Here is a 25,580-nt window from a genome sequence, read left to right as displayed (position 1 = left end):
CTCCAACCACAACACTATGAGACTAGATATCAACTACAAGAAAAAAATTGTAAGAAACACAAACACATGGAGATTAAACAACAGATTTCTAAATAACCAACAGGTTACTGAAGAAATCAAAAGGGAAATCAAAAAATTTCTAGAAACAAATGACAATGAAAACACGACAATTCAAAACCTAAGGGATACAGCAAACGCAGTTCTAACAGGGAAGTTTATAGCAATACAATCCTATCTCAAGAAACAAGAAAAATATCGAATAGACAACCTAACTTTACACCTAAAGCAACTGGGAAAAGAAGAAGACAAGAAAACCCAAAATTAGTAGAAGGAAAGAAATCATAAAGATCCAAGCAGAAATAAAAAGAAATGAAAGAAACAATAGTAAAGGTTAACAAAACTAAAAGCTGGTTCTTTGCGAAGATAAACAAAATTGACAAACCCTTGCCAGACTCATCAAGAAAAAAAGAGAGAAGAATCAAATCAACAAAATCAGAAATTAAAAAGGAGAGGTTAAAACAGATATTGCAGAAATACAAATGATCATAAGAGGCTATTATGAACAACTATATGGCAATAAAATAGATAACCTGGAAGAAATGGACAGATTCTTACAAAAGTTCAATCTTCCAAGACTGAATCATGAAAAAATAGGAACTATGAACAAGCAATTACAAGCACCAATTACAAGCACTGAAATTGAAGCTGTGATAAAAAAATCTCCCAAAAAACAAAACCCCAGGACCAGATGGCTTCACAGGAGAATTCTATCAAACATTTAGAGGAAAGCTAATGCCTATCCTTCTAAAACTCTTTCAAAAAATTACAGAGAAAGAAACACTTTAAAATTCATTCTATGAGGTCACCATCATCCTCATACCAAAACCAGACAGAGACAACACAAAAAAAGAAAATACAGGCCAATATCACTGATGAACATAGATGCAAAAATCCCCAACAAAATTTTAGCAAACAGAATTCACCAACACATCAAAAGGCTCATACAGCATGATCAAGTTGGGTTTATTCCAGGGATGCAAGGATTCTTCAGTATACAGAAATCAATCAATGTGATATACCATATTAACAAACTGAAAGATAAAAACCATATGATCATCTCTAGATGTGGAAAAAGCCTTTGACAAAATTCAGCACCTATTTATGACTAAAACTCTTCAAAAAATGGGCATGGAAGGAACCTACCTCAACATAGTAAAGGCCATATATGATAAGCCTACAGCAAACATTATTCTCAATTATGGAAAACTGAAAACATTCCCCTTAAGATCAGGAACAAGATGAGGATGTCCACTTTTGCCACTATTATTCAACATAGTTCTGGGAGTCCTAGCTACAGCAATCAGAGAAGTAAAAGAAATAAAGGGAATCCAGATCATAAAAGAAAAAGTAAAGTTCTCACTGTTTGCAGATGACACACTGTACATAGAAAACCCTAAAGATAGTATCAGAAAATTACTAGAGCTAATTAGTGAATTTAGCAAAGTTGCAAGATATAAAATTAATCCACAGAAATCACTTGCATTTCTATATACTGAAATGAAAAATCAGAAAGAGCAACTAAGGAATCAATCTCATTCACCATTGCAAAAAAAAAGAATTAATACCTAGGAATAAACTTACCTAAGGAGATGAAAGAACTGTACACAAAACTGTACACAGAAAATTATAAGACACTAATGAAAGAAATCAAAGATGACATAAACAGATGGAGAGATATTCCAATGTACTGGATTGGAAGAAACAATACTGTGAAAATGACTATACTACCAAAAGCAATCTACAGATTCAATGCTATCCCTATCAAATTACCAATGGCATTTTTCACAGAACTAGAACAAAAAATGTCACAATTCATATGGAACCACAAAAGACCCATATGAATTGTGACATTTTTTGTTCTAGTTCTATTTTTAGTTCCTCTTCACTTTCTGCCAAAAAGGTAGTATCATCTGCGTATCTGAGGTTATTGATATTTCTCCCGGCAATCTTGATTCCAGCTTGGGCTTCATCCAGTCCAGCATTTCACATGATGTACTCTGCATATAAGTTAAATATGCAGGGTGACAATATACAGTCCTGATGTTATCCCTTCCCAATTTAGAACCAGCCCATTGTTCTATGTCCAGTTCTAACTGTTACTTCTTGACCTGCATACAGGCTTCACAGAAGGCAGGTAAGGTGGTCTGATATTCCCATCTCTTGAAGAATCTCCCACAATTTGTTGTGATCCACACAGTCAAAGGTTTCAGTGTAGTCAATAAAGCAGAAGTAGACTTTTTTTTTTCTAGAATTGTCTTCTTTTTTCTATGATCCAATGGAGAGTGGCAATTTGATCTCTGGTTCCTCTGCCTTTGTCTAAATCCAGCTTGAAATTCTGGGAGTCTTCATTCACATACTGTTGAAGCCTAGCTTGAAGAGTTTTGAGTATTACTTTGCTAGTATGTGAAATGAGTACAATTTTGTGATAATTTGAATTCTTTGCCACTGCCCTTCTTTGAAAACTGACCTTTTCCAGTCCTGTGGCTGCCGCTGAATTTTCCAAACTTGCTGGCATACTGAGTACAAAACTTTAACATCATCATCTTTGTGGACTTGAAGTAGCTTAGCTGGAATTCCATCACCTCCACTAGCTTTGTTCGTAGTGATGCTTCCTAAGGCCCACTTGACTTCACACTCTAAGCTGTCTGGCTCTAGGTGAGTGATCACACCATCATGGTTATCTGGGTCATTAAGATCTTTTTTGTACAATCCTTCTGTGTATTCTTGCCACTTCTTCTTAATACCTTCTGCTTCTGTTAGGTCCACACTGTTTCTGTCATTTCTTGGGCCCATCTTTGCATGTGGGAGACCTGGGTTAGATCCCTGGGTTGGGAAGTTCCCCTGGAGAAGGGAAAGGCCTCTCACTCCAGTATTCTTGCCTGGAGAATTCCATGGACTATATATATATAGCCCATGGGGTCACAAAGAGTTGGACATGACTAAACAACTTTCACTTTCACTTTCTTTCACTTTGCATGATATGTTCCCTTGGTATCTCTAATTTTCTGGAAGAGATCTCTATCTTTCCCATTCTATTTTTTTCCTCTATTTCTCTGCATCTTTACAAATAAAGCAATATTATGCAGTCAGGTGGTTATAAACATAATTTTTATACTCCCAACGTTTAATCTCCAGGTCAAATCACTTTCTCACACTAAATTCATATATACATCTGTTAACTCAGTATCTCAAACTACATTTAATAACACTACAATTATATGTCCAGTACCAAATCCCCAATCTTCCTCTACCCCAAATTTCAGTAGTTCAGCTCAGTTGCTCAGTTGTGTCCGACCCTTTGCGACCCCATGAATCGTAGACCAGGCCTCCCTGTCCATCACCAGCTCCCGGAGTTTACTCAAACTCATGACCATCGAGTTGGTGATGCCATCCAGCCATCTCATCCTCTGCCACCCCCTTCTCCTCCTGCCCCCAAGCCCTCCCAGCATCAGGGTCTTTTCCAATGAGTCAACTCTTCGCATCAGGTGGCCAAAGTAGTGGAGTTTCAGTTTCAGCATCAGTCTTTCCAATGAACACCCAGGACTGATCTCCTTTAGGATGGACTGGTTGGATCTCCTTGCAGTCCAAGGAACTCTCAAGAGTCTTCTCCAACACCACAGTTCAAAAGCATCAATTCTTTGGCACTCAGCTTTCTTCACAGCCCAACTCTTACATCCATACATGACCACTGGAAAAACCATAGCCTTGACCAGACGGACCTTTGTTGGCAAAGTAATGTCTCTGCTTTTTAATATGCCACTAGGTTGGTGGCTCAGAGGGTAAAGAGTCTGCCTGCAATGTGGGAGACCTGGGTTCAATTCTTGGGTCAGGAAGATCCCCTGGAGAAGGAAATGGCAACCCACTCCAGTACTCTTGCCTGGAAAATCCCATGGACTGAGAAGACTGGTAGACTACGGCCCATGGGATTGCAGAGTCAGACCCCAAATTTAGCTCTACTTCAAATTTTTCCTATCAAAGCATATGTTATACGCAGCCTTCTAGTTGCTCACATGAAAATATTGAGAGGTATCAATTTCTCATTTACTTGCTTTCTTTACATCTAACCATCAGGAAACCATACTGATTTTACAGTCCAAATAGGACCACTTGTCATCACCTCTATCCCCAAGCTTCCATCAAACCTTGCAGGATTACTGTAATAGCCTCCTAACTGGTCTCCCTGTTTCTACCATACATTTAATTCTCAACACCATAGTCAATGTGGTCCTTTCTGAATATGCCAGATCATGCCACTATCAAAATCCTGCCATGGCATCCCTTTTCATACAAAACAACAGCCAAACACTTTTTAATGGCCTAACATGAATCCCTGGTCCCTCTTTGATTTAATCTCCTCTTTCTGTTCCCCTAGATCACTCCAGTCCAACTACTTTAGCTTCCTTATTATTCCCTACACTTGCCAATAACTTAACTACCTTCAGACCTTTGTTCTAGTTCTAACTTCTGCCAAGAATACCCTTTCCCCTTCAATGATAACTTACTGTCAATATGTTGCTCTTTCTGGTAAGACCAACCTTGAACCTCCACCAGATTTCCTTAACCCAGGTTCTTTCTCTTCATCTATAGAATTCACAAGCTTTCATCATACTAGATGGTTTACTTTTTAATTTACTATTTATTATCTGTTTTCTGCCACTAGAATATAAGCAAAAATCTCTTTTGTTGTTGTTCTTATTGTTCTTTACTTATTTATTCTTAAGACTTAGATCAGTGCCTGTCACAGAGTAGGAAATTAATAAAACTGTAAAGTTAATTTTAAAAATTATTTATCTTAATAGGACATCTTGCTCTAGTCTTCTGACTTTTCTTAACTGAAAAACTCCATTTCTGTACTAGCCCTAAGCATCACACTATCTGCCAGACCTCTTTTTTAATAATAAGCAATATGCATTGAGTATTTGCTATGAACCAGGAACTATTCTAAGTACTTTATCTGTTCATTTTATCTTCACAGAAATCTTATGAAATACATGCTACTATTGTCCCCATTTTTCACATAAACCCAAGTAATCTACCCAAGATCATATTTATTAAAGACAACCAAAACTGGGACCCATGCAGTCTGCTTTAGAACATACACTCTTGACTGCTGCTCAGCTGACCTTCTTCTCACAGACCTGGAAGAAGTATCCCTAGGAAACAGCTCTACGTGCTGACTGAACTGTATGTAGATCATCACTTAGGGTCTGAGAGTATAGGGCATTCAAGTTACAGTAGGGACTAGAAATGAAAGGTAATGTTGAGTTGGCTTAACGCGGGGAAGAAAAGAAGTCATGTGAAAGGTATGAAAGCTAGTTTATAGAGAGAAAGAGATAAAAGGATAGAGTATATGGACAGAAAAAAATTAAGAGATGAGATGGCATATAATCGCAAATCAAGATAGGCAGGAAGACATTAAGTTATGTGAGCTTGTAAATGCTAAATGAATTGTCTGTCTGGTAACCAGAAACAGGACTCTTGTGAGTTTTGAGTGCTTACAATACTTCTATCATTTGAGTGGATATATTACAAAATCATCTATAAGTAGAACAATTTCCATGTTACCACGGACCTCCTATAAAAATCTCTATCCTTGTTACGATAGAATAATTACATCAATATGGAAGGCAATACAATATAGTAAATATTAATAAGTTTGGGGAAAAAACAACCTGAACTCAAGCCTCATTTCTATCATTTTTCTCGCTTGGGCATTCTCCTTGAACTTTAATTATACCTTCTATAAAAAGGGAATAATAATATATGCCCAACCTGCTTCAAATGTTATTGTGCTAAATCACCTTATTTAGATAAGGTGATTATATGTGAACAGCCCCTGAGGAATATAAATTTTTACACAAACACTGCCTTATTATGATGATGATTTCAGATGTAAAAATCACTTCAGTTACCTATAAAGGAAGATATAATGTCCTCCCTTTCATAAAAGTTGAATAATACAGTTAGTCAAAGATTTACTTGGTAATGAAAAAATTCACTAGTTGTGTAAGCATCTATACAAGTATACACAGCCATCATAGCCAAAATAAATAAATATTTGTGGATGTTCCTTCATGCATATGCAAAGATTTTGATAACAAAAGTATTTTTGCCTAAAATGATCCAATGACTTAGCAATAACATTTAGCATACAGTGAAATAATGTCAAGAAATGTGATATAGTCCTTCTTGACAAGTTCCTGCTGCTTCTTCCTGTTGTTAGTTGATCTGTACATTACCCTTGAAAAGAACAATAGAGTCAGAAAAACTGAAGAGCTAAGGAGTTAGGTCTTCTTTTAAGATGCTACAGTAAATCAATGGCATAGTCACAACTAAATCCAGAGCCTTCTGTGGCCAAAGCTCTTTCTACTAGACCACATTCCTGCTGTGCTACTTGTTTAAAATGAATTTCTTTTTTTGGGGGGGGTACATGAAACTAACACAGTATTATAAATCAACTAAACTTCAATAAAAATTAAATAATAAATTAAAAGGCTTTTAAGAGACTGCTAAATCAAATGGCAGAAGCAGAATTATATCAAGAGCTTTAATGAAAAAGTAATTCATAAATAAGATTCTTGTCTTACTTGGGATTTAGAAAAGGAGAACAGAATAATTTGCAAAAGCAGAGGGACTGCCAAATTTTCAGTCAAACTTGGTTTTTTGTAGCGTTCCTGATTACAAAAGAAGTTAGCCTATTCTCAGACACAAATGGCAATAACTAACACTTCTATATCAGGCAACAGAAACAAAGCACTGCAAAGTGAAGGGATTGTCTAATAGTGTCAAATGTGACTTTAGACTATAAAAATAAGTTGGTTATAAGTAGAATTCAATCACTGCCAATGTCCCATGTTGTAATACACTATTTATATATTATAATACAGTATTTTAAAATATTAATACAGGGAAAGAAACAATCACTCCAAAATCAGAAATAACAATAGATGTTCACGTGGCTTCCAGCTATGTTTACCTATGGGTCAGTATCATTGATCACTTTCTAATGTTCATCCTTGGTAACATATACCTAAAAATGTCAATTTTCTAGACCAACTGAATTTGAAACTATACCACCTATATAGGTAAAACAGATGGCCAATAGCCTTTCCCTTTGCTTGTGAAGAAGATTCCTCCAATCTCTCACTTTTGACACTATGATTTCCATAAAATGGCAGGTTGAGACTCCCACACAAACCTGGGTTTATAAGAAAAGGGAAATTTCACATCTTTCTAAATTTTAGGACTTATGACAACGTATCAGATATTCAGTTTGCCAAGATACTGTTCTCAACATAAGTACAATATCCCTTCATCCTTTGTGAGAATGTGTAAGCTTCCACAGAAATGTGACAACTGCCTTTCTCTCACATTTCCTCAATCCTAAATTCCCAGTTACATGCTAATTAAGAGTAATTTACTATTCATATTCCTAATGTATCTCAAAAACAAAATCTGAATCTAACACTAACCAATGACTATGAATGCTAATATCCCTGACATCAATGACTTATGTAGGCAAAATGTGATTTCATACTGTATGTTGTACTCATCAAGTGCCATTATTTTAAACAGGATCCTGACATTGACTCTATTCTCCAATCAACAATTTTTAAAATATATAATCAATAGCAAATAATAGAAATTTAACGCAAACCTCAGAAAGGAAAACCAGTTAAATTAATGAAGATAATGAGAGAGAGAAAAAAAGTGACTTTTCCAAAAAAATGCTGGATTTCTCCAAGGCAACAAAAGAAAACTACAAGGAATTTGCACTTTCACCATGAGCCCATGAATAACATGAGAGACCACACAGAAAATTGTAATTAATTAACACACAAGTCCCAGAGCTTTGGAGATCTATTCACATATTGCCTTGACTGCCTCCAATAATAGCAGAGTTACCTCAGTAAGTCCAATATTCTTCCTTTTAATGACATTCTGCAGAGAGTTGCTTAGAGTCCTAGTTAGCAACAGGTTTGTTGATTTACGAATCATGTCATCAACTTCAGTTGAGCTAAAAAGGAAGTATCAAGAGTCAGTCATAGGTAGGAGAATTATTTTGCAAACAAGCCTCCAGTAGTACTTTAATAATAATAATAACTGCAGGAAATATTTATTGTACTTCAGAAATTATGTTCTAAATACTTTAATGTATAACCCTCACAATAACCATATGAAATAATTTTAGTATTGAGCAGATAGCAAAAAAAAAAAAAAAGATTTTAATAAGGCAGTCTAGATCTAAAGCCTACAACACTTAAACACTATGCTACACTACCTCTCATGAAAGAATCCTCTAACATGATTCTGTGTCCTGAAACCTTATTTCTCCCACACATTCAAATTCCTTCACAGTTAACATTCATAATTTTTCAAGCTGATCTCTTTGTAACCTTCCTGCAAAATTATCTGATAACGGCTCCTTAAAAACAGAAAAATATCTCGCTTCTATGTCATCATCTTTCATATTATGTCTTCTTGTTGTTCAGTTGCCCAGTCATGTCCAACTCTTTGTAACCCCAAGGACTGCAACACGCCAGGCCTTCCCGACCCTCACTATCTCCTAAAGCTTGCCCAAGTTCATGTCCATTGCACTGGGGATGCCACCCAGCCACCTCATCCTCTGACACCCTATCTTCCTTTTGCCCTCAATCTTTCCCAGCATCAGGAACTTTTACAATGAGTCGGCTGTTTGCATCAGATGACCAAAATACTGGAGATTCAGCATCAGTCCTACCAAGAATTCAGGGTTGATTTCCCTTAAGATTGACTGGTTTGATCTCCATGCTGTCCAAGGGACTTTCAGGAGTCTTCTCCAGCACCACAGATCGAAGGTGTCAATTCTGTGGCATTCTGCCTTTTTTTACAGTCCAGCTCTCACAGCTGCATGAGCCCGCTGGGAAGCCCACAGCTGTGACTCTATGGACATTTGTCGGTAGTGCAATGTCTCTGTTTTTTACACGTTGTCTAGATTTGTCAGAGCTTTCCTGCCAAGAAGCATCATCTTCTGATTTCCTGGCTGCAGTCACCATCCACAGTGATTTTAGAGCCCAAGAAGAGGAATTCTGTCACTATTTCCACATTTTCCCCTTCTATTTGCCATGAAGTACAGGGCTGGATGCCATTATCTTAGTTTTATAATACTTAGTTTTAAGCAGGCTCTTTCACTCTCCTCCTTCACCTTCATCAAGAGGTTCCTTAGGTCCTCTTCGCGTTCTGCCATTAGAGTGGTATCATCTGCATATCTGAGGTTGATGATGTTTCTCCTGTCTACCTTGATTCCAGTTTGCAACTCATCCAGCCCAGCATTTCTCATGATGTGCTCAGTGTATAGGTTAAGCAAAGAGGATGACAGCAGACAGCCCTGTCGTGCTCCTTTCTCAATCTTGAACCAATCAGTTGTTCCATACAGGGTTCTAACTGTTGCTTCTTGACTTGCAAACAGGTTTCTCAGGAGATAGGTAGGATGATCTGGTGTTCCCATCTCTTTAAAAGCTTTCCACAGTTTTTTTATGATTCACACAGTCAAAGGCTTTAGTGTAGTCAATAAAAAAGAAGTAGATGTTTTTCTGGAATTCCCTAACCTTCTCTATGATCCAGAGAATGTTGGCAATTTGATCTCTGGTTCCTCTTCCTTTTTTAAATCCAGATTGGACATCTGGAAGTTCTTGGTTCACATAATGCTGAACCTAGCATGCAAGATTTTAAGCATGACCTGATGGGAGATAAGTGTAACTATCTGATAGTTAGCACATTCTTTAGTACTACCCTTCCTGGGAACTGGGATGAGGATTGACCTTTTCTAGTACTGTGGCACTGCTGGGTCTTCCAGATTTGCTGGCATATTGAATGCAACATCTTGAAGGCATCATCCTTTAGGGTTTTGAATAGTTCTACTGGAATTCTGTCACATCCACTAGCTTTATTAACAGCAGTTGACTTTGAACTCTAGAATGTCTGACTCTGGGTGACTGAGCACACCACTGTAGTAATCCAGTACATGAAGATCTTTTCTGTACAGTTCTTCTGTGGATTCTTTCGCTTCTTGATCTCTTCAGCATCCACTAGGTCTTTACCATTTCTGTCCTTTATTATTGATTTATAAGATTTCATTACTTTCAGGTAGACAACAAAATGAATCAAAATTTGTAAAGATTATATTCCACTTAAAGTTATAAAATATTGGCTATATTCCCTGTGCTGTATAACATATCCTTGTAGCTTATTAGTTCAATCATAGTAGTTTGTCCTTCTTAATTCCCTACATCTATCTTGGCCCTCCCTTTTTCCCTGACTTTGAAAATAAACCAATAATGTAATTCTGCCTAAATGTTTTATAATCCTTACTATTCCAAAAGTGATCAATAATGACACTTTTTATTCAGTAAAGGAAACTAAACATAAAGAAAATAACTCCAAAATTATCTTTACAAAGTTTTAAAAATAAATCTTACAATCAACAAACAAAATTCTAGAACTATACATCTTTCACAAGCCCCTAGAAGTGTCACCCAAGATGTCTCTCTATAAAAGATACCTTTTTGAGACAAATATTTCTTCAAAATAAAGTCAGTATTGCACTGATACTTCTTTATCAAGAAATAAACATAAGTAGATTTGTAAGCAGTTATTTTTCAATAATTTATTCCTTGTGAGCAAAGGTCACAAATTTTATCTTATTGATTTCTCTTTCTACAGAATAAAATTATAGGCTTAGTACATAGTCCAATTAAAAATCTTAAATTACTAAGTGTGTAGGCAAACTAGATTGTCTATTATGCAGAAGACAAAATTATGAGAAATAAATAAGACTGTAAGGAATCCAGGTAGGAAATTCAGTTAGGAGAAGAAAAGATACCTCAAAATATTCTTACAGGATATATTTAACTGAATGATAACCTCTGGCCTATTGCCACCCTTTCCAAAAATTTTATTGAATTGCACAACAAGGAAACTATAAGCAAGGTGAAAAGATAGCCTTCAGAATGGGAAAAAATAATAGCAAACAAAGCAACAGACAAAGGATTAATCATAAAAATATACAAGCAACTCCTGCAACTCAATTCCAGAAAAATAAATGACCCAATCAAAAAATGGGCCAAAGAACTAAACAGACATTTCTCCAAAGAAGACATACAGATGGCTAACAAACACATGAAAAGATGCTCAACATCACTCAATTTCAGAGAAATGCAAATCAAAATCACAATGAGGTACCATTACACGTCAGTCAGGATGGCTGCTATCCAAAAGTCTACAAGCAATAAATGCTGGAGAGGGTGTGGAGAAAAGGGAACCCTCTTACACTGTTGGTGGGAATGCAAACTAGTACAGCCGCTATGGAGAACAGTGTGGAGATTCCTTAAAAAACTGGAAATAGAACTACCATATGACCCAGCAATCCCACTTCTGGGCATACACACCGAGGAAACCAGATCTGAAAGAGACACGTGATCCCAATGTTCATTGCAGCACTGTTTATAGTAGCCAGGACATGGAAGCAACCTAGATGCCCATCAGCAGACGAATGGATGAGGAAGCTGTGGTACATATACACCATGGAATATTACCCAGCCACTAAAAGAATTCATTTGAATCAGTTCTAATGAGATGGATGAAACTGGAGCCCATTATACAGAGTGAAGTAAGCCAGAAAGATAAAGACCAATACAGTAAACTGACGCATATATATGGAATTTAGAACGATGGTAATGATAACCCTATATGCAAAACAGAAAAAGAGACACAGATGTACAGAACAGACTTCTGGACTCTGGGAGAAGGCGAGGGTGGGATGTTCTGAGAGAACAGCATTGAAACATGTATATTATCAAGCATGAAACAGATCGCCACCCAGGTTGGATGCATGAGACAAGTGCTTGGGGCTGGTGCACTGGGAACACCCAAAGGGATGGGGTGGGGAGGGAGGCAGGAGGGGGGGTCGGGATAGGGAACACATGTAAATCCATGGCTGATTCATGTCAATGTATGGCAAAAACCACTACAATACTGTAAAGTAATTAGCCTCCAACTAATAAAAATAAATGGAAAAAAAAATAAATAAAACTTCATTACAAAAACGTGTTAATGGGTATTGAAATTACAATCGTGAAGGGATATAGAAGTCACACTTGTGTTGATGGAATACTGAATTTACAATGGTGAAGAAATATTCATGGTTCCTGCCTTCATATGTTAAACTCACAGTTATATCAATTATAGTATGAGTAATGAATAAGTAAAGGTTGCTATAAAAGTGATGAACACAGGGGCCCAAAATAATCTGATGACTGATAGTAATCACCCACCTAGCATCTCTACTTATATTACATATTTCTATTATGCTTTAAGATCTGGTAGAAATTCTACTCGTGGATACGATGTCAAAGATCAAGAAACACTGTCATTACCTTCCAAAGCACAAGAAAGCTAGGTCTGAGCTAAAAGTTGTATTTTCCTTTAATATTAATGAAGTATAATATACACGAAAATGCATAACTGAAGTAAATTGTACACTGAGATAAAGCTCTTGAAAGATGAACAAAAAGCGGCCGTCACTTTCATATCTAAGGCCACCTGTCTAATCTGGATACACAGAGATGAGAGAGTGAAATAGTCATATGCTGAGAGACTTCAGTGGAATGAAAAAAAAAAACAAACCACCACTCAATCCTTTAATAGTGTGGGCTGCGAAGTCAAAGGAATTCAGATAGGAAAAGAAGAAGTGAAACTCTCTCTGTTTGCAGATGACATGATCCTCTACATAGAAAACCCTAAAGACTCTACCAGAAAATTACTAGAGCTAATCAATGAATATAGTAAAGTTGCAGGATATAAAATTAACACACAGAAATCTCTTGCATTCCTATACACTAACAATGAGAAAACAGAAAGAGAAATTAAGGAAACAATACCATTCACCATTGCAACAAAAAAAATAAAATACTTAGGAGTATATCTACCTAAAGAAACAAAAGACCTATACATAGAAAACTATAAAACACTGATGAAAGAAATCAAAGAGGACACAAACAGATGGAGAAATATACCGTGTTCATGGATTGGAAGAATCAATATTGTCAAAACGGCTATACTACCCAAAGCAATCTATCGATTCAATGCAATCCCTATCAAACTACCAACGGTATTTTTCACAGAATTAGAACAAATAATTTCACAATTTGTATGGAAATTCAAAAAACCTCGAATAGCCAAAGTAATCCTGAAAAAGAGAATGGAACTGGAGGAATCAACCTGCCTGACTTCAGACTCTACTACAAAGCCACAGTCATCAAGACAGTATGGTACTGGCACAAAGACAGAAATATAGATCAATGGAACAGAATAGAAAGCCCAGAGATAAATCCACGAACCTATGGTCACCTTATCTTCGACAAAGGAGGCAAGGATATACAATGGAAAAAAGATAACCTCTTTAACAAGTGGTGCTGGGAAAACTGGTCAACCACCTGTAAAAGAATGAAACTAGAACACTTTCTAACTCCATACACAAAAATAAACTCAAAATGGATTAAAGATCTAAATGTAAGACCAGAAACTATCAAACTCCTAGAGGAAAACATAGGCAAAACACTCTCCGACATAAATCACAGCAGGATCCTCTATGACCCACATCCCAGAATTTTAGAAACAAAAGCAAAAATAAACAAATGGGACCTAATGAAACTTAAAAGCTTTTGCACAACAAAGGAAACTATAAGCAAGGTGAAAAGACAGCCCTCAGATTGGGAGAAAATAATAGCAAACGAAGCAACAGACAAAGGATTATCTCAAAAATATACAAGCAACTCCTCCAGCTCAACTCCAGAAAAATAAATGACCCAATCAAAAAATGGGCCAAAGAACTAAACAGACATTTCTCCAAGGAAGACATACAGATGGCTAACAAACACATGAAAAGATGCTCAACATCACTCATCATCAGAGAAATGCAAATCAAAACCACAATGAGGTACCATTATACGCCAGTCAGGATGGCTGCTGTCCAAAAGTCTACAAGCAATAAATGCTGGAGAGGGTGTGGAGAAAAGGGAACCCTCTTACACTGTTGGTGGGAATGCAAATTAGTACAGCCACTATGGAAAACAGTGTGGAGATTTCTTAAAAAGCTGGAAATAGAACTGCCATATGACCCAGCAATCCCACTTCTGGGCATACACACCAAGGAAACCAGATCTGAAAGAGACACGTGCACCCCAGTGTTCATCGCAGCACTGTTTATAATAGCCAGGACATGGAAGCAACCCAGATGCCCATCAGCAGATGAATGGATGAGGAAGCTGTGGTACATATACACCATGGAATATTACTCAGCCATTAAAAAGAATTCATTTGAATCAGTTCTAATGAGATGGATGAAACTGGAGCCCATTATACAGAGCGAAGTAAGCCAGAAAGATAAAGACCATTACAGTATACTAACACATATATATGGACTTTAGAAAGATGGTAATGATAACCCTATATGCAAAACAGAAAAAGAGACTCAGTTGTATAGAACAGACTTGTGGACTCTGGGAGAAGGCGAGGGTGGGATGTTTCCAGAGAACAGCATTGAAGCATGTATATTATCTAGGGTGAAACAGATCACCAGCCCAGGTTGGGTGCATGAGACAAGTGCTCGGGCCTGGTGCACTGGGAAGACACAGAGGGATCGGGTGGGGAGGGAGGTGGGAGGGGGGACTGGGATGGGGAATACATTTAAATCCATGGCTAATTCATTTCAATGTATGACAAAAAATACTGTAATGATGTAAAGTAATTAGCCTCCAACTAATAAAAATGAATGGAAAAAAAATAAATAGTGTGGGCTGCTATTGTGGACTGTAATCTTGGAAGAGCCTCTAAACAAAATAAACATACTAATCCAACAATTCTTCCCTAAAACAATTCTGTTTCATAAGAAATGGTGTGTGGGGGTGGGGAGTGCTAGAAATCAGAGAGAAATGTTGCACATTTTGCAAAGGGTTTAGATTCCAAGATTCTACTGCAATTCAATCCAAAGGAGAGCAAAAACCAATCAAAGCTGAAACCCACTCCAACTCAAATCCTGTTAAAATCAGAGATAAGCCCCTGGATAGAAACTTTGGAATTTCAGAGTCTTGAGGACAAAGAGACACTACAACAGAATTTTTAGAACTGAAATCATAAGAAATTTGAAACTAATAAAAATGAGACTCACATCCAGTTCACTCAAGTAATGATGAAATTTGAAGGATATATTTAGCAGTTAGGAGGCACAGGGAGGCCTGGCGTGCTGCATCCATGGGTCACAGAGTCGGACACGACTAAGCAACTGAACAACAACGAGTTGCAAAAGGAGAAATGAGAAGAGAGACACATTCAAGGGTAAACTGGCAGCATCATTTCCAACCCTAACAAAAGGTCTCAACCTACTGATCTCAGGAGTTTCACACAACCCCAAGAGAAGTGATGCAAATGAAATCTCACAAGAAAAACACAGCAAAATGCAAAGATAAAGAGGAAACCTTAAAGACAACCAGAAAAAAAAGACAGTACATTTAGATGAATAACAGTAAGACTACTGGCTTATCTCTCTTCAGAAACAATGAAAGCAAACAGAGAAATAACATCTTTAACAGGTTGGGAGAGGGAGAACTTTGAAAACAGATGAAAAAATATTTTTAGATAAACAAAAGCTAAGAAACTCTAAAACCAGCAGATATACACTAAAAGAATAACTAAAAGAATTCTTCACACTGAAAGAAAATGACACCAAGTCATAACAGATCTGTAAGAAAGAATGAGAAGGCCTGGAAATAGCAAATCTGTGGATAAGTATAATGAACTACTTTTCTTTCTTGAATTTTAAAATACAATTAAATGTTCAAAGCACAAACAATAACATATTTAGCATTTAAAAACAACTGTATAAGTATATACCAACAATATTAAAAAAGTAAGTGTAAAGGTAAATTACACTATATTGCTGTAAGATTCTTAAATTACATGTAAAGTTACATATCATTATTCAAGATAAACTAATAACAAGGATATACATTATAATCCCCAGAAAAAATACAAACAAATAATAAATAAAGCTAAAAGTTATACTCCAGTAAGCCAATAGGGAAACTAAATCATAATACTAAAAGACTGTAATCTAGAAGAAGGAAAGAAAACAGGGGGAACAAAAGCAGCTAAAAAGAAAAAAAAAAATGGAACAAATAGAAAAACAATAGCTAGATCCAAGGCTTAAATCCACATAAATCACTAAATGAGTTAATGTAATTGAATAAATATTCTATAGACAGAATGAATAAAAAACCAATACCTAGCTACTTGTTGATTCAAACTGACACATTTTAAATACAAGGACACATGGTCAGATCTTACTGTCAAGATGCCATTCAGCACTAAAAAGAACTGAGCTCCTTGAACAAATTAATGGTATCATGATTAAGTTAGGAAATTTGCCCAAAATGACAAAAGTGCATCAACACGTCATATGAGCCAGCCTGAGGTAGCTTACACCAGCTACATCTGGGACCATCTGAGCATCAAAATGAATAAGGTCATTAAAGGAACAACTTGACTGAATGATGTAAAAATCTATAAGTCTAATACAGTAAATAGGAGAGCATAGGTAGACAAATAGAAAGATAAATAGACAGGTAAATAGGTAATGCAGAAGGATTCCCTAATACAGAATGTGAAGTAATACATATTGACACTCTCAGTTGCTCCCCAGAGAAGAGAATGGCAACCCACTCCTGTATTCTTGCCTGGAGGATTCCATGGACACAGGAGCCCTGGAGGCTAGTTTATGGGGTCACAAAGAGTCAGATGTGACTGAGCAACTCACACATACACACACACACACACACACACACACACACACACAGAGCTGCTCAGCAGTGTCTGAGTCTTTCTGACTCCAAAGACTGCAGCCCACCAGGCTTGTCTTCGCTCCTCTCCCTCTCCATGGGATTGTCGCAGCAAGAACACTGGAGTGGGTGCCATTTCCTCCTCTAGGGGATCTTCCTGACCCAGGACTGAACCTGAGTCTTCTGCACTCCAAGCAGATTCTTTACTGCTGCACCAACAAAGTAGCCCCTTAAGAAATAAAAAATCCTATATTAGCTAAATTATCAGGAAAAAAACTGATTCAGGCAAGAATCACTAATGAACACTATAGTGAAAGACATCTAGTAACTAAAAGAATAAATACATGGTCTCAAAGTACCTTAACACAAACATTACTTATTACAAAAGGAAAAGTGGAAACTATACACAGAAAACAGAAAACTCTTGTTAATCAAAATTAATATGAACTGTGTAAGAGATTAAAATGCTAAACACACATAGGTACATATAGACAGTAAAGGAGGGAGAAAGGAAGTAATAAAGTCGATGTGGTAACATTTCAAAAACTGAAGAATTTGGGGAAAAAGCTTTCAGTTCAGCACAACATTTTAAAAATTCTTCTGTAATGTTGAAATTATCTGAAAATAACATGCTAAAAAAGGTTATAAGTAATAGAAGAGACAAATACATACCATAAAAGAAAGTGGTAGTTATATTAATACAAGGCAAGCGAGACATCAATACTATTTTAATTTTTAACACAAACAAGGACATTGACTACAACAAAAAGATATCACAATTCAAACTGTGCATAAACTTAAAAAGATATATTCAAATAAATGAAGCAAACTTGAGAGATCTCAAAAGAGAAATAGACAAAACTACAATCAGAAAAAGCAGACCTACAAAAGAAAGGATACAGAAAATTTGTACAATAACATTAACAAATTTAATCCAGTTGTCATTCAGAGAATACAACATTCAACAACTACAGATACAGATTTTATTCAAGTAAACATGGAACACTGTTATAACTGGATTTAAATTTACTGCTTCCTTAGTTGATCTCTATTTGTTCCACCTGTTCTATAGCCCATTTAACTCTTCAGTTGGTTGTTTCTGGATTGAGTATTCTTTCTACAATTCCTTTTCATTTTCATTATTGGCTTATTACTTTTACTTCCTTCATGTTTTTGACCATTTTTTCAGTGGCTCTTCTAGATCACACTACTTCATGCATAATGTAAAATCCTTAATTAGTAAATCAAATTCCTCTCTCATATTCTTTGTCCTATTACTATCATATATTTACTTTTATAGTTACATTTCTTTATCAGATACTATCATTATTTTTCATGTACACAAGCAATTTTCTATAAGACCAATTAAAAATAGAGGAATGACATTAGAAATAGCAGAACAGGAAGTCCTGCATTCATATCCCTTCTCAGCAACAATAATTTGACAGGCAAGCAAAGACAAAAGTACTTTTGTGAAACGTTGGATTGAAGAAAGAAGACTGTAAAACTCTGGTATCATCCAAGACCAAGGAGAGTTGCTTTTAGAAGGCAAGCATAAACTCACTCATGTGGCATACCTGCTAACCATAGTCCTACCTACAGACCTAGAAACAGACCCTGACCCTTGACACCTTATGGACATGGCCTATTTGGCCTTGCCACCATCACCAGTTGAAAAACGACCCAGGAAGAGTCATGCCAACCTGTGCTTTGGATAATAGGTCCACCAGTCTCAGTTCCAGCTGCAAACTGAATTGTTCCATGACCCAACTCCAGCTCCTATTAGCTTCCAACCCTGCCTGCCTATGACTGGGCAGAGACATGCTCATTCATGAATCTAGGCAAGTTCTCCAACCTCTGTCTGACTGCAAATACTAAAAAATCCCTGTAACGTGGCCCCATATACTCATAGCTACAGCCAGGAACACTCCTGCCTACTCAGAGACCTGCTGGAGCAGTAACCTTCCGTGCAACTGGAGGAAGGGCCGCCCATCATAAATCTGACTAGAGGCTGCAGGGCCCACACAACCTGGCTTTTGCCCACTTGTACCCATGGGAGGCTGCTGCGCCTGCCAGGGATCGAACAGGAGACATGCCTATACATGCCCCTAGAGATAGGCCCAGCGACCTCAGTCTCACTGTGGATCTTGATGTGGCTCTGGAATCTGGCTCCAGCCACTCCCAACTAGGATCTAAGAGAAACCCTACTTTCCCAGGAACCCACCAGAAGGAAACCCCGAAAGTGCCCCCAGATGAATTCCTCAGTGCAGTGCTCACTTCGGCAGCACATATACTAAAATTGGAACGATACAGAGGAGATTAGCATGGCCCCTGCGCAAGGATGACACGCAAATTCGTGAAGCGTTCCATATTTTTATATGGAATTTAGAAAGATGGTAACGATAACCGTATATGCAAAAAAAGAAAAAGAGACTCAGATGTATAGAACAGACTTGTGGACTCTGTGGGAGAAGGCGAGGGCAGGATGTTTCAAGAGAACAGCATCGAAACATGTATATCTAGGGTGAAACAGATCACCAGCCCAGGTTGGATGCACGAGACAAGTGCTCAGGCCTGGTGCACTGGGAAGACCCAGAGGGATGGGGTGGAGAGGGAGGTGGGAGGGGGGACCGGGATGGGGAATACATGTAAATCCATGGCTAATTCATTTCAATGTATGACAAAAACCACTGCAATGTTGTAAAGTAATTAGCCTCCAACAAATAAAAATAAATGGAAGAAAAAAAAAAAAAAGAATTCCTCAGTGCAGTTGCAGAGCCACAGTCTATCAGTCATTCTAACTGCGAAGCCCGAAGTAGACCAGTGGCCTGGCTCCAGGCCCCTGCCGGCAGGGAGCAGGAATGGTCCTGCCACCCTGGGACCTGGGGGAGACACGCATCTCCACGTCCGCGGGGAAGCACAGAGGCAGAGGCACCGATACAAAGCTACACGGCCCAGAGAGAATCAGACAGCCCGACAGCACCAGAGAAAGCAAACACAAGGGCCATAGTGACTCCCAGACACCTAGACGTACAACTACCCTAAAAAGAATCGGAAATATCACATCAAGCTCAATAATACGCACGAGAACACAGACAACAAAACGAAATCTGGAATACAATGCATGAATAAAATGAGAAGCTTAATATAGAAATTATAAAAAAAGAACCCAACTCAAATCCTGGAGCTGAAGTGTACAACAAAAGAATTGAAAAATTCTTAGAACATCAACAGCAGACTAAATAATGCAGAAGAAAGAATCAGGGCATTAGAAAACAGGCCATTTAAAAACAGAAAGAGGAACAAAAAGAAAAACTGTAAAGAAAGCATGAGAGACCTATTGCATACCATTAAAACAACAAAAACCCTGCTTATTTAATTTATATGCAAAGTACATCATATGAAATGCCAGGCTGGATGAATCGCAAACTGAAATCAAAACTACCAGGAGAAATATCAACAACCTCAAATATGAAGATGATACCACTCTAAAGGCAGAAAGTGAAGAGGAATCAAAGAACCAAGAAGGAAAGCTATGACAAACCTCACATTACAGCGTATTAAAAAGCAGAGACATCATTTTGCTGATAAAGGTCTGCATACTCAAAGCCACGGTTCTTCCAGTATCATGTACAGATGTGAGAACTGGACCAGAAAGACGGCTTAGTGCCGAAGAATTGATGGTTTCGAACTGTGATGCTGGGGAAGGCTCTTGAGATTCCCTCGGACAGCAAGAATTTCACATGCCACTCCTCTACTGGCCTAACATTTCATCAATATAATGTAAAAACTAGAATATTATACTACTCTTTTCTGGTGAATCTCACTATAAATGCAAATCTGTAAAGAAAACAGTAGAGAATAAGGTAAGTAATATAAAAAGAAATTATTCAAGAGTTTCCAACTTCCCTTTTTTTACCTGACCATATAAATAGGGCAGTGGCATACCACACAGGGCTAATATTAAGACTTCCAAACTTGGAACTGAAGGGAACATCAAAAGTATTCCAGAATATTTATGTATATAGAGCCATAATCTCAGTATCTATTGCACTTCCATGATTTCATACTATACCTTAGATGAAGATCTTCTGAAAACTTCAGACAGGCATAGATAAATTCTTTAATTTGGTTGTAAACTTTTGGCACAAATTCAGAAAATGGAAACTTTTTTGGGAATGGTTGCTGTAAAAGCAAGAATTAATGAAAGTTACAAATGAGCATACATTGAAAATACCTATTAACTAATTAAAATGCAAAAGAGATTTTCTTGCACACTAGGAACTGCCGTCTTAACTTTACATTTTAAAAACATATTTGTGAAAGTTTTCTAATGCTAAAAAGAGTAAGATTAAATTAAATAAACAATTCTAATGTCCTGTAAAACCCAATAAACAAATTCTGATACATACTCAGCAATAAAAAGGAATGAGTATTGATAAGTGCAACAACTTAGATGAGTCTCAAAAGCATTATCTTCAGTAAAAGAAGCCAATCTCAAAAGGTTACACACTATATAATTCCATTTATAAGGCCTTTTAGAAAAGGTAAAAGTAGATGGATAGCAACAAGATAGGTGGTTGCCAAAAGCTAGGGGTTGAGGAGCAATTGATTAAGAAGGTATAGCATGCTTTAATTTTGGGGAATCATGGAACTGTTCTGCAACATTGTTGTGGTAGTGCATACACCACAAAGCACAGTCAAAACCAATACAATTATATAGAATGGTAAATTTTACTGTATGTTTTGGGGATAAAATGTCCTCAAAGTATAAGAAAAGCAAATATTTCAAAGTGTAAATCAAAAGGAAACACTGCCAGAAATCTCCTAAACACTGCAGAGGTGGACAATACCCCAAAGCCATTTACTGATTGGTTCCCTAAACAGGAACTTCTGTTCCTCTAAGCCCAAAAATCATCCTTTGAAGCTGTTTTAGATTCCTAATTCATTGAGTTAGAAATTATGCCTTTAATGAGACTGACACAAAGAAAGCTTTAAGAGGACACCAAATCAGAGAAGTTTACTTTAGTGTTCCTTACCTTTTCCAGCTCTGTATCTTGGAATGGGAATTGTCCTATCACTTTTTTATACATCTCTTCACTTGTTACTGGTATAGGACTGTAGTTGTCCGAATCAAGTATGTTTCTATAAAGAAAATAAAAGAAGAAAGGAAAGGAGGGAGGGATAAAGTAAAAAAGGAAAGACAGGTGAGTTAATCAGTAGAGTGATCACAAATAACTTTCAGGAGAACTCAAAGGGTTGTATATTCACCACAACCTCAAATAAACATTTCTTAGTCCCTAATCTATTCCTTTTACAGTACAGCTATTTGGTCTTAGGTAAGGACATCTTAAAAAAAAAAAAAAAACACAGAAGTAAAATTGCATTCTAAAACAAATAGAACACAAGTATAAAGATGACCTCATAGTATTTGAGATTTATAGCTCAGACAGAAAATTTCAAGGCAACATGTTGAAGCCTTAAGGCAAATGAGAAGCAACCAAAAAAAAAAAAACAGTGAACTCTGGAGAAGGCAAAGAGGTTTTATATGTTTTCTTAAAAAAAAAAAATAAAGACTTTTTTTATTATGTTCTTTAATTCTAAACTAGATTTTCTATTTTATCAAACTATGTTCATGTACTTCATCTACTGCTCTATATTAAGAATGACTTTTTCTTCATCCAAAGATTCTGTGTCCTTAACTAGACTAGGAGTTCTCCAGAGCAGAGACCATACTACCAAAATCAAAAAAGAAATTTACTGAAGGCTTCAGATTAGATGTGCTTGGATATATCATGATACTAATTTTCAAAAGATAATCTCCCCTAAAGAAAATTATATCATTAATAAATAGGACTTTTTAGAAATACAAATATTTATATTTATACACTAATGAGTTATACTACATAATTATCAACTATATGTTTATAAAATGTGAAGAGTAAGATTAATGGGTCAATGTATGACAAAAGCCACTACAATATTGTAATTAGCCTCCAACTAATAAAAATAAATGAAAAAAAAAAGATTAATGGGACAGTGTAATACCGTAAAGCTATAAGAACTTGAAAACAAAGTAAGTTGATCTGGGGAAGTGGTCCTGCAGTAAGCAGAAAGATCACTTCAAAAGAAGAAACAAGTGAGTTGACATGAGTTATGTGTGAGGCAAACATGTCCAAGGAAATATTTGTAAGTGGAGTTGTAATACAATAATTTTCTTATTGTTGTATGCATGTTGCAGTAACTATTTAAATGATATGCTTCAAATATTAGATTGTAATAGATCTCTTTTTCGGCCATGGAGAATAAGAAGATGAGGAATAACATGAGCGAGTCTTCAAAAAAGTTCCAAAAAAGCTAAATTATTCAAAAGGGTTTAAAAGCCCTATCCTACAAGTGAGACATAGATTAGGCATGATTCCCAAAGAGAAAATAAAAAATCAAATTAAGATGACATAAGGTGATCTGGTTGGTATGAACCAAGGTATCTGGCATTTACTCAATGAAACAAATCTGGGGATTTGGGGACTCCTCACATAATAGGCACTAATATCCAGAGATTGAATGTCTTGGGAACTTTATTTGGGACACCATTACTATTAAATTGAATTCCCAATAATTGGAATCAGACCTAGAAAAAAATAAGCCACATACACTTGTTGCTTATTATACCTGAAAACCCTTAAGTATAAAGACGAGTGTACAAACACGCATGCCCACACACACACAACTATAGATAATTTCTCACCTGAAAATACCTGACCACTTCTTTAGCAAAGTTTCACTATACTGGTCTCTGATTTCTAATAGCATGTCAAAAAGCTGATTTACAGGAAAACCATACACCTGAAACAAAATAAGAAAAAAGCTCCGTTTTATAAGGTGATGTTTTTTAAACAACACAAGAGAGATTAGGCACTGAAAGATAATTTTGTTCTTTGGACAACAACTTAAATAAAACCATGATACAAGAATCTTCCATTCCCACCTAATATCTATTGTTTATCCTCAATAATTAAAAGATATATACCAAAATATTTGAGCCGGTCAGAAAAAAATAAAAAGATGAACATTAGAATTAATGTATATTGGATATAACTGTCAATGAAGTTTTCCCTATAACTCCTTCTGTAAGGAGCAACTTTCAGGAGTAAGGTCAGAAAATGAGAATGCTACTAATCTGACCCACTTCTAATATTATTCTATTGAATATAACATGTGGTTCATATCAATAATCATTATTCAAAATAGTAAGTAAGAAAATCCAAAATCACTCAGACACTGTATCTGAATTAGGAGCACTTTAAGAACTAATGTAGTGAGTTCAACTAATTGATTTGCTTTGAGGAAAAAAAGGGGGATGAGAATAAATTATGAGAACATAACAGACAAAGTTATGACCAGGAAATGCTACAAAAAGATAAAAATTATCTACCTCTAGGAAAAGAAGAAACACAACGAGAAAGAAAAAGGTACTTACTCAAGCTTAGATAGACAATCAAAGGATTTAGAGCTGACGAAACACTCATCTAAGTTAAATCTATATAAACATAAGCCACAAACCTGAAGTGTGTCAGCAAAAAGCACAATGAGGTTCTTCAAATCTAACACGAGGTTTGGATCAGAGCAGTAAGACTAAAGGAAATAAAAAACAATGACGAAAAACATATTTATTAAAAACAAAACTAACTTTTGATTTATTCAATTACTTAATGCTTCACCTGGTGCAGGCTCTCTGGAAACCCGTCCTGGTTTAACATAACACCAGATATAACTAGGGGAGAGTGAGTAATGACTCCAATAACTAATGATCTACATTTTTAACTTTTGGAAATTTAAAAACACACTTCTAAATAACTGCCTGGTTAAAGACAAAAGCAATACTGATACTGCATATTATTTTAAAACAAACAGTAAAAAAAAAGTTCATATCAAAACTTATAAAATACAGCTAATGCCATTTAAAACATCTTTATATGTGACCATTAGAAAACATAAAAGACTTATAATAAACTAGGAACTCAACTCATGAAGCTAGGCCAAAAAAGCCAAAATAAACCAGAAATGAGAGAACAAAATTGATAAAATAAAAAGCAGACATTAATGACACAGAGAAGACATGAAAGATGTGATTGATGAAACCAAAAACTCAAGTTAAATATAAAATCAGTAAGACAGACAAATCACAGGTAACTCCAATTAAACAACAACAACAAAAAAAACACAACAATGCAAGGAATACAAAAAATAAATATAATACAGAAGAAAATAAAATTTACAAATGAACTCAATGTATAATCTCTTAACAAATCTGAAAACTGAAATGACTTGGAAGGCATCTTCTTTACAAAGATGTATTATGTCACTATTTTTCAGTAACTTTTGATATTCAAATTCTCTTAAGTATAATTTGGTTACTTGCTCTCTACTTAACTGCTCAATCCCTAAAGAAGGCATGTTGAATTCTCCCAAAGTGGTGTGGCCTCTGTTTCTCGTCCCACTACTATCAGTTTTTGTTTATATACATACTGATGCTTGCTTGCTTCCAGTAAATGGGCTACTGCCTTTTTGATGGGTTAAAAATATTATCAAAACAAAATGTTGCTCTCTTCTCCCATTTAATGATCTTTAACTTCAATCCAGTGTTCT

General features: G+C 36.3%; 1 protein-coding gene and 1 non-coding gene across 2 annotated transcripts in view; one reads left to right on the top strand and one right to left on the bottom strand.

Moving 5' to 3' along the window:
• Positions 1-25,580, bottom strand: part of EXOC6B (exocyst complex component 6B) — a 675,781-nt gene that overhangs the window by 277,705 nt on the left and 372,496 nt on the right. The window contains 5 exon segments of the mRNA XM_070476359.1: positions 7,966-8,077; positions 21,007-21,116; positions 21,971-22,076; positions 23,680-23,777; positions 24,495-24,566. Of these exon segments, the coding sequence (XP_070332460.1) occupies positions 7,966-8,077; positions 21,007-21,116; positions 21,971-22,076; positions 23,680-23,777; positions 24,495-24,566 (498 nt within the window).
• LOC139031809 (U6 spliceosomal RNA) lies at positions 19,201-19,307 on the top strand. Its single transcript, XR_011484327.1, has one exon. It is a non-coding gene; the product is annotated as a U6 spliceosomal RNA (small nuclear RNA).

Source organism: Odocoileus virginianus, chromosome 2, assembly GCF_023699985.2.
Source record: "Odocoileus virginianus isolate 20LAN1187 ecotype Illinois chromosome 2, Ovbor_1.2, whole genome shotgun sequence".
Taxonomy (NCBI): domain Eukaryota; kingdom Metazoa; phylum Chordata; class Mammalia; order Artiodactyla; family Cervidae; genus Odocoileus; species Odocoileus virginianus.
Note: the sequence above shows the minus strand (reverse complement) of the source record. Positions and strands in the feature narration are given on the sequence as shown.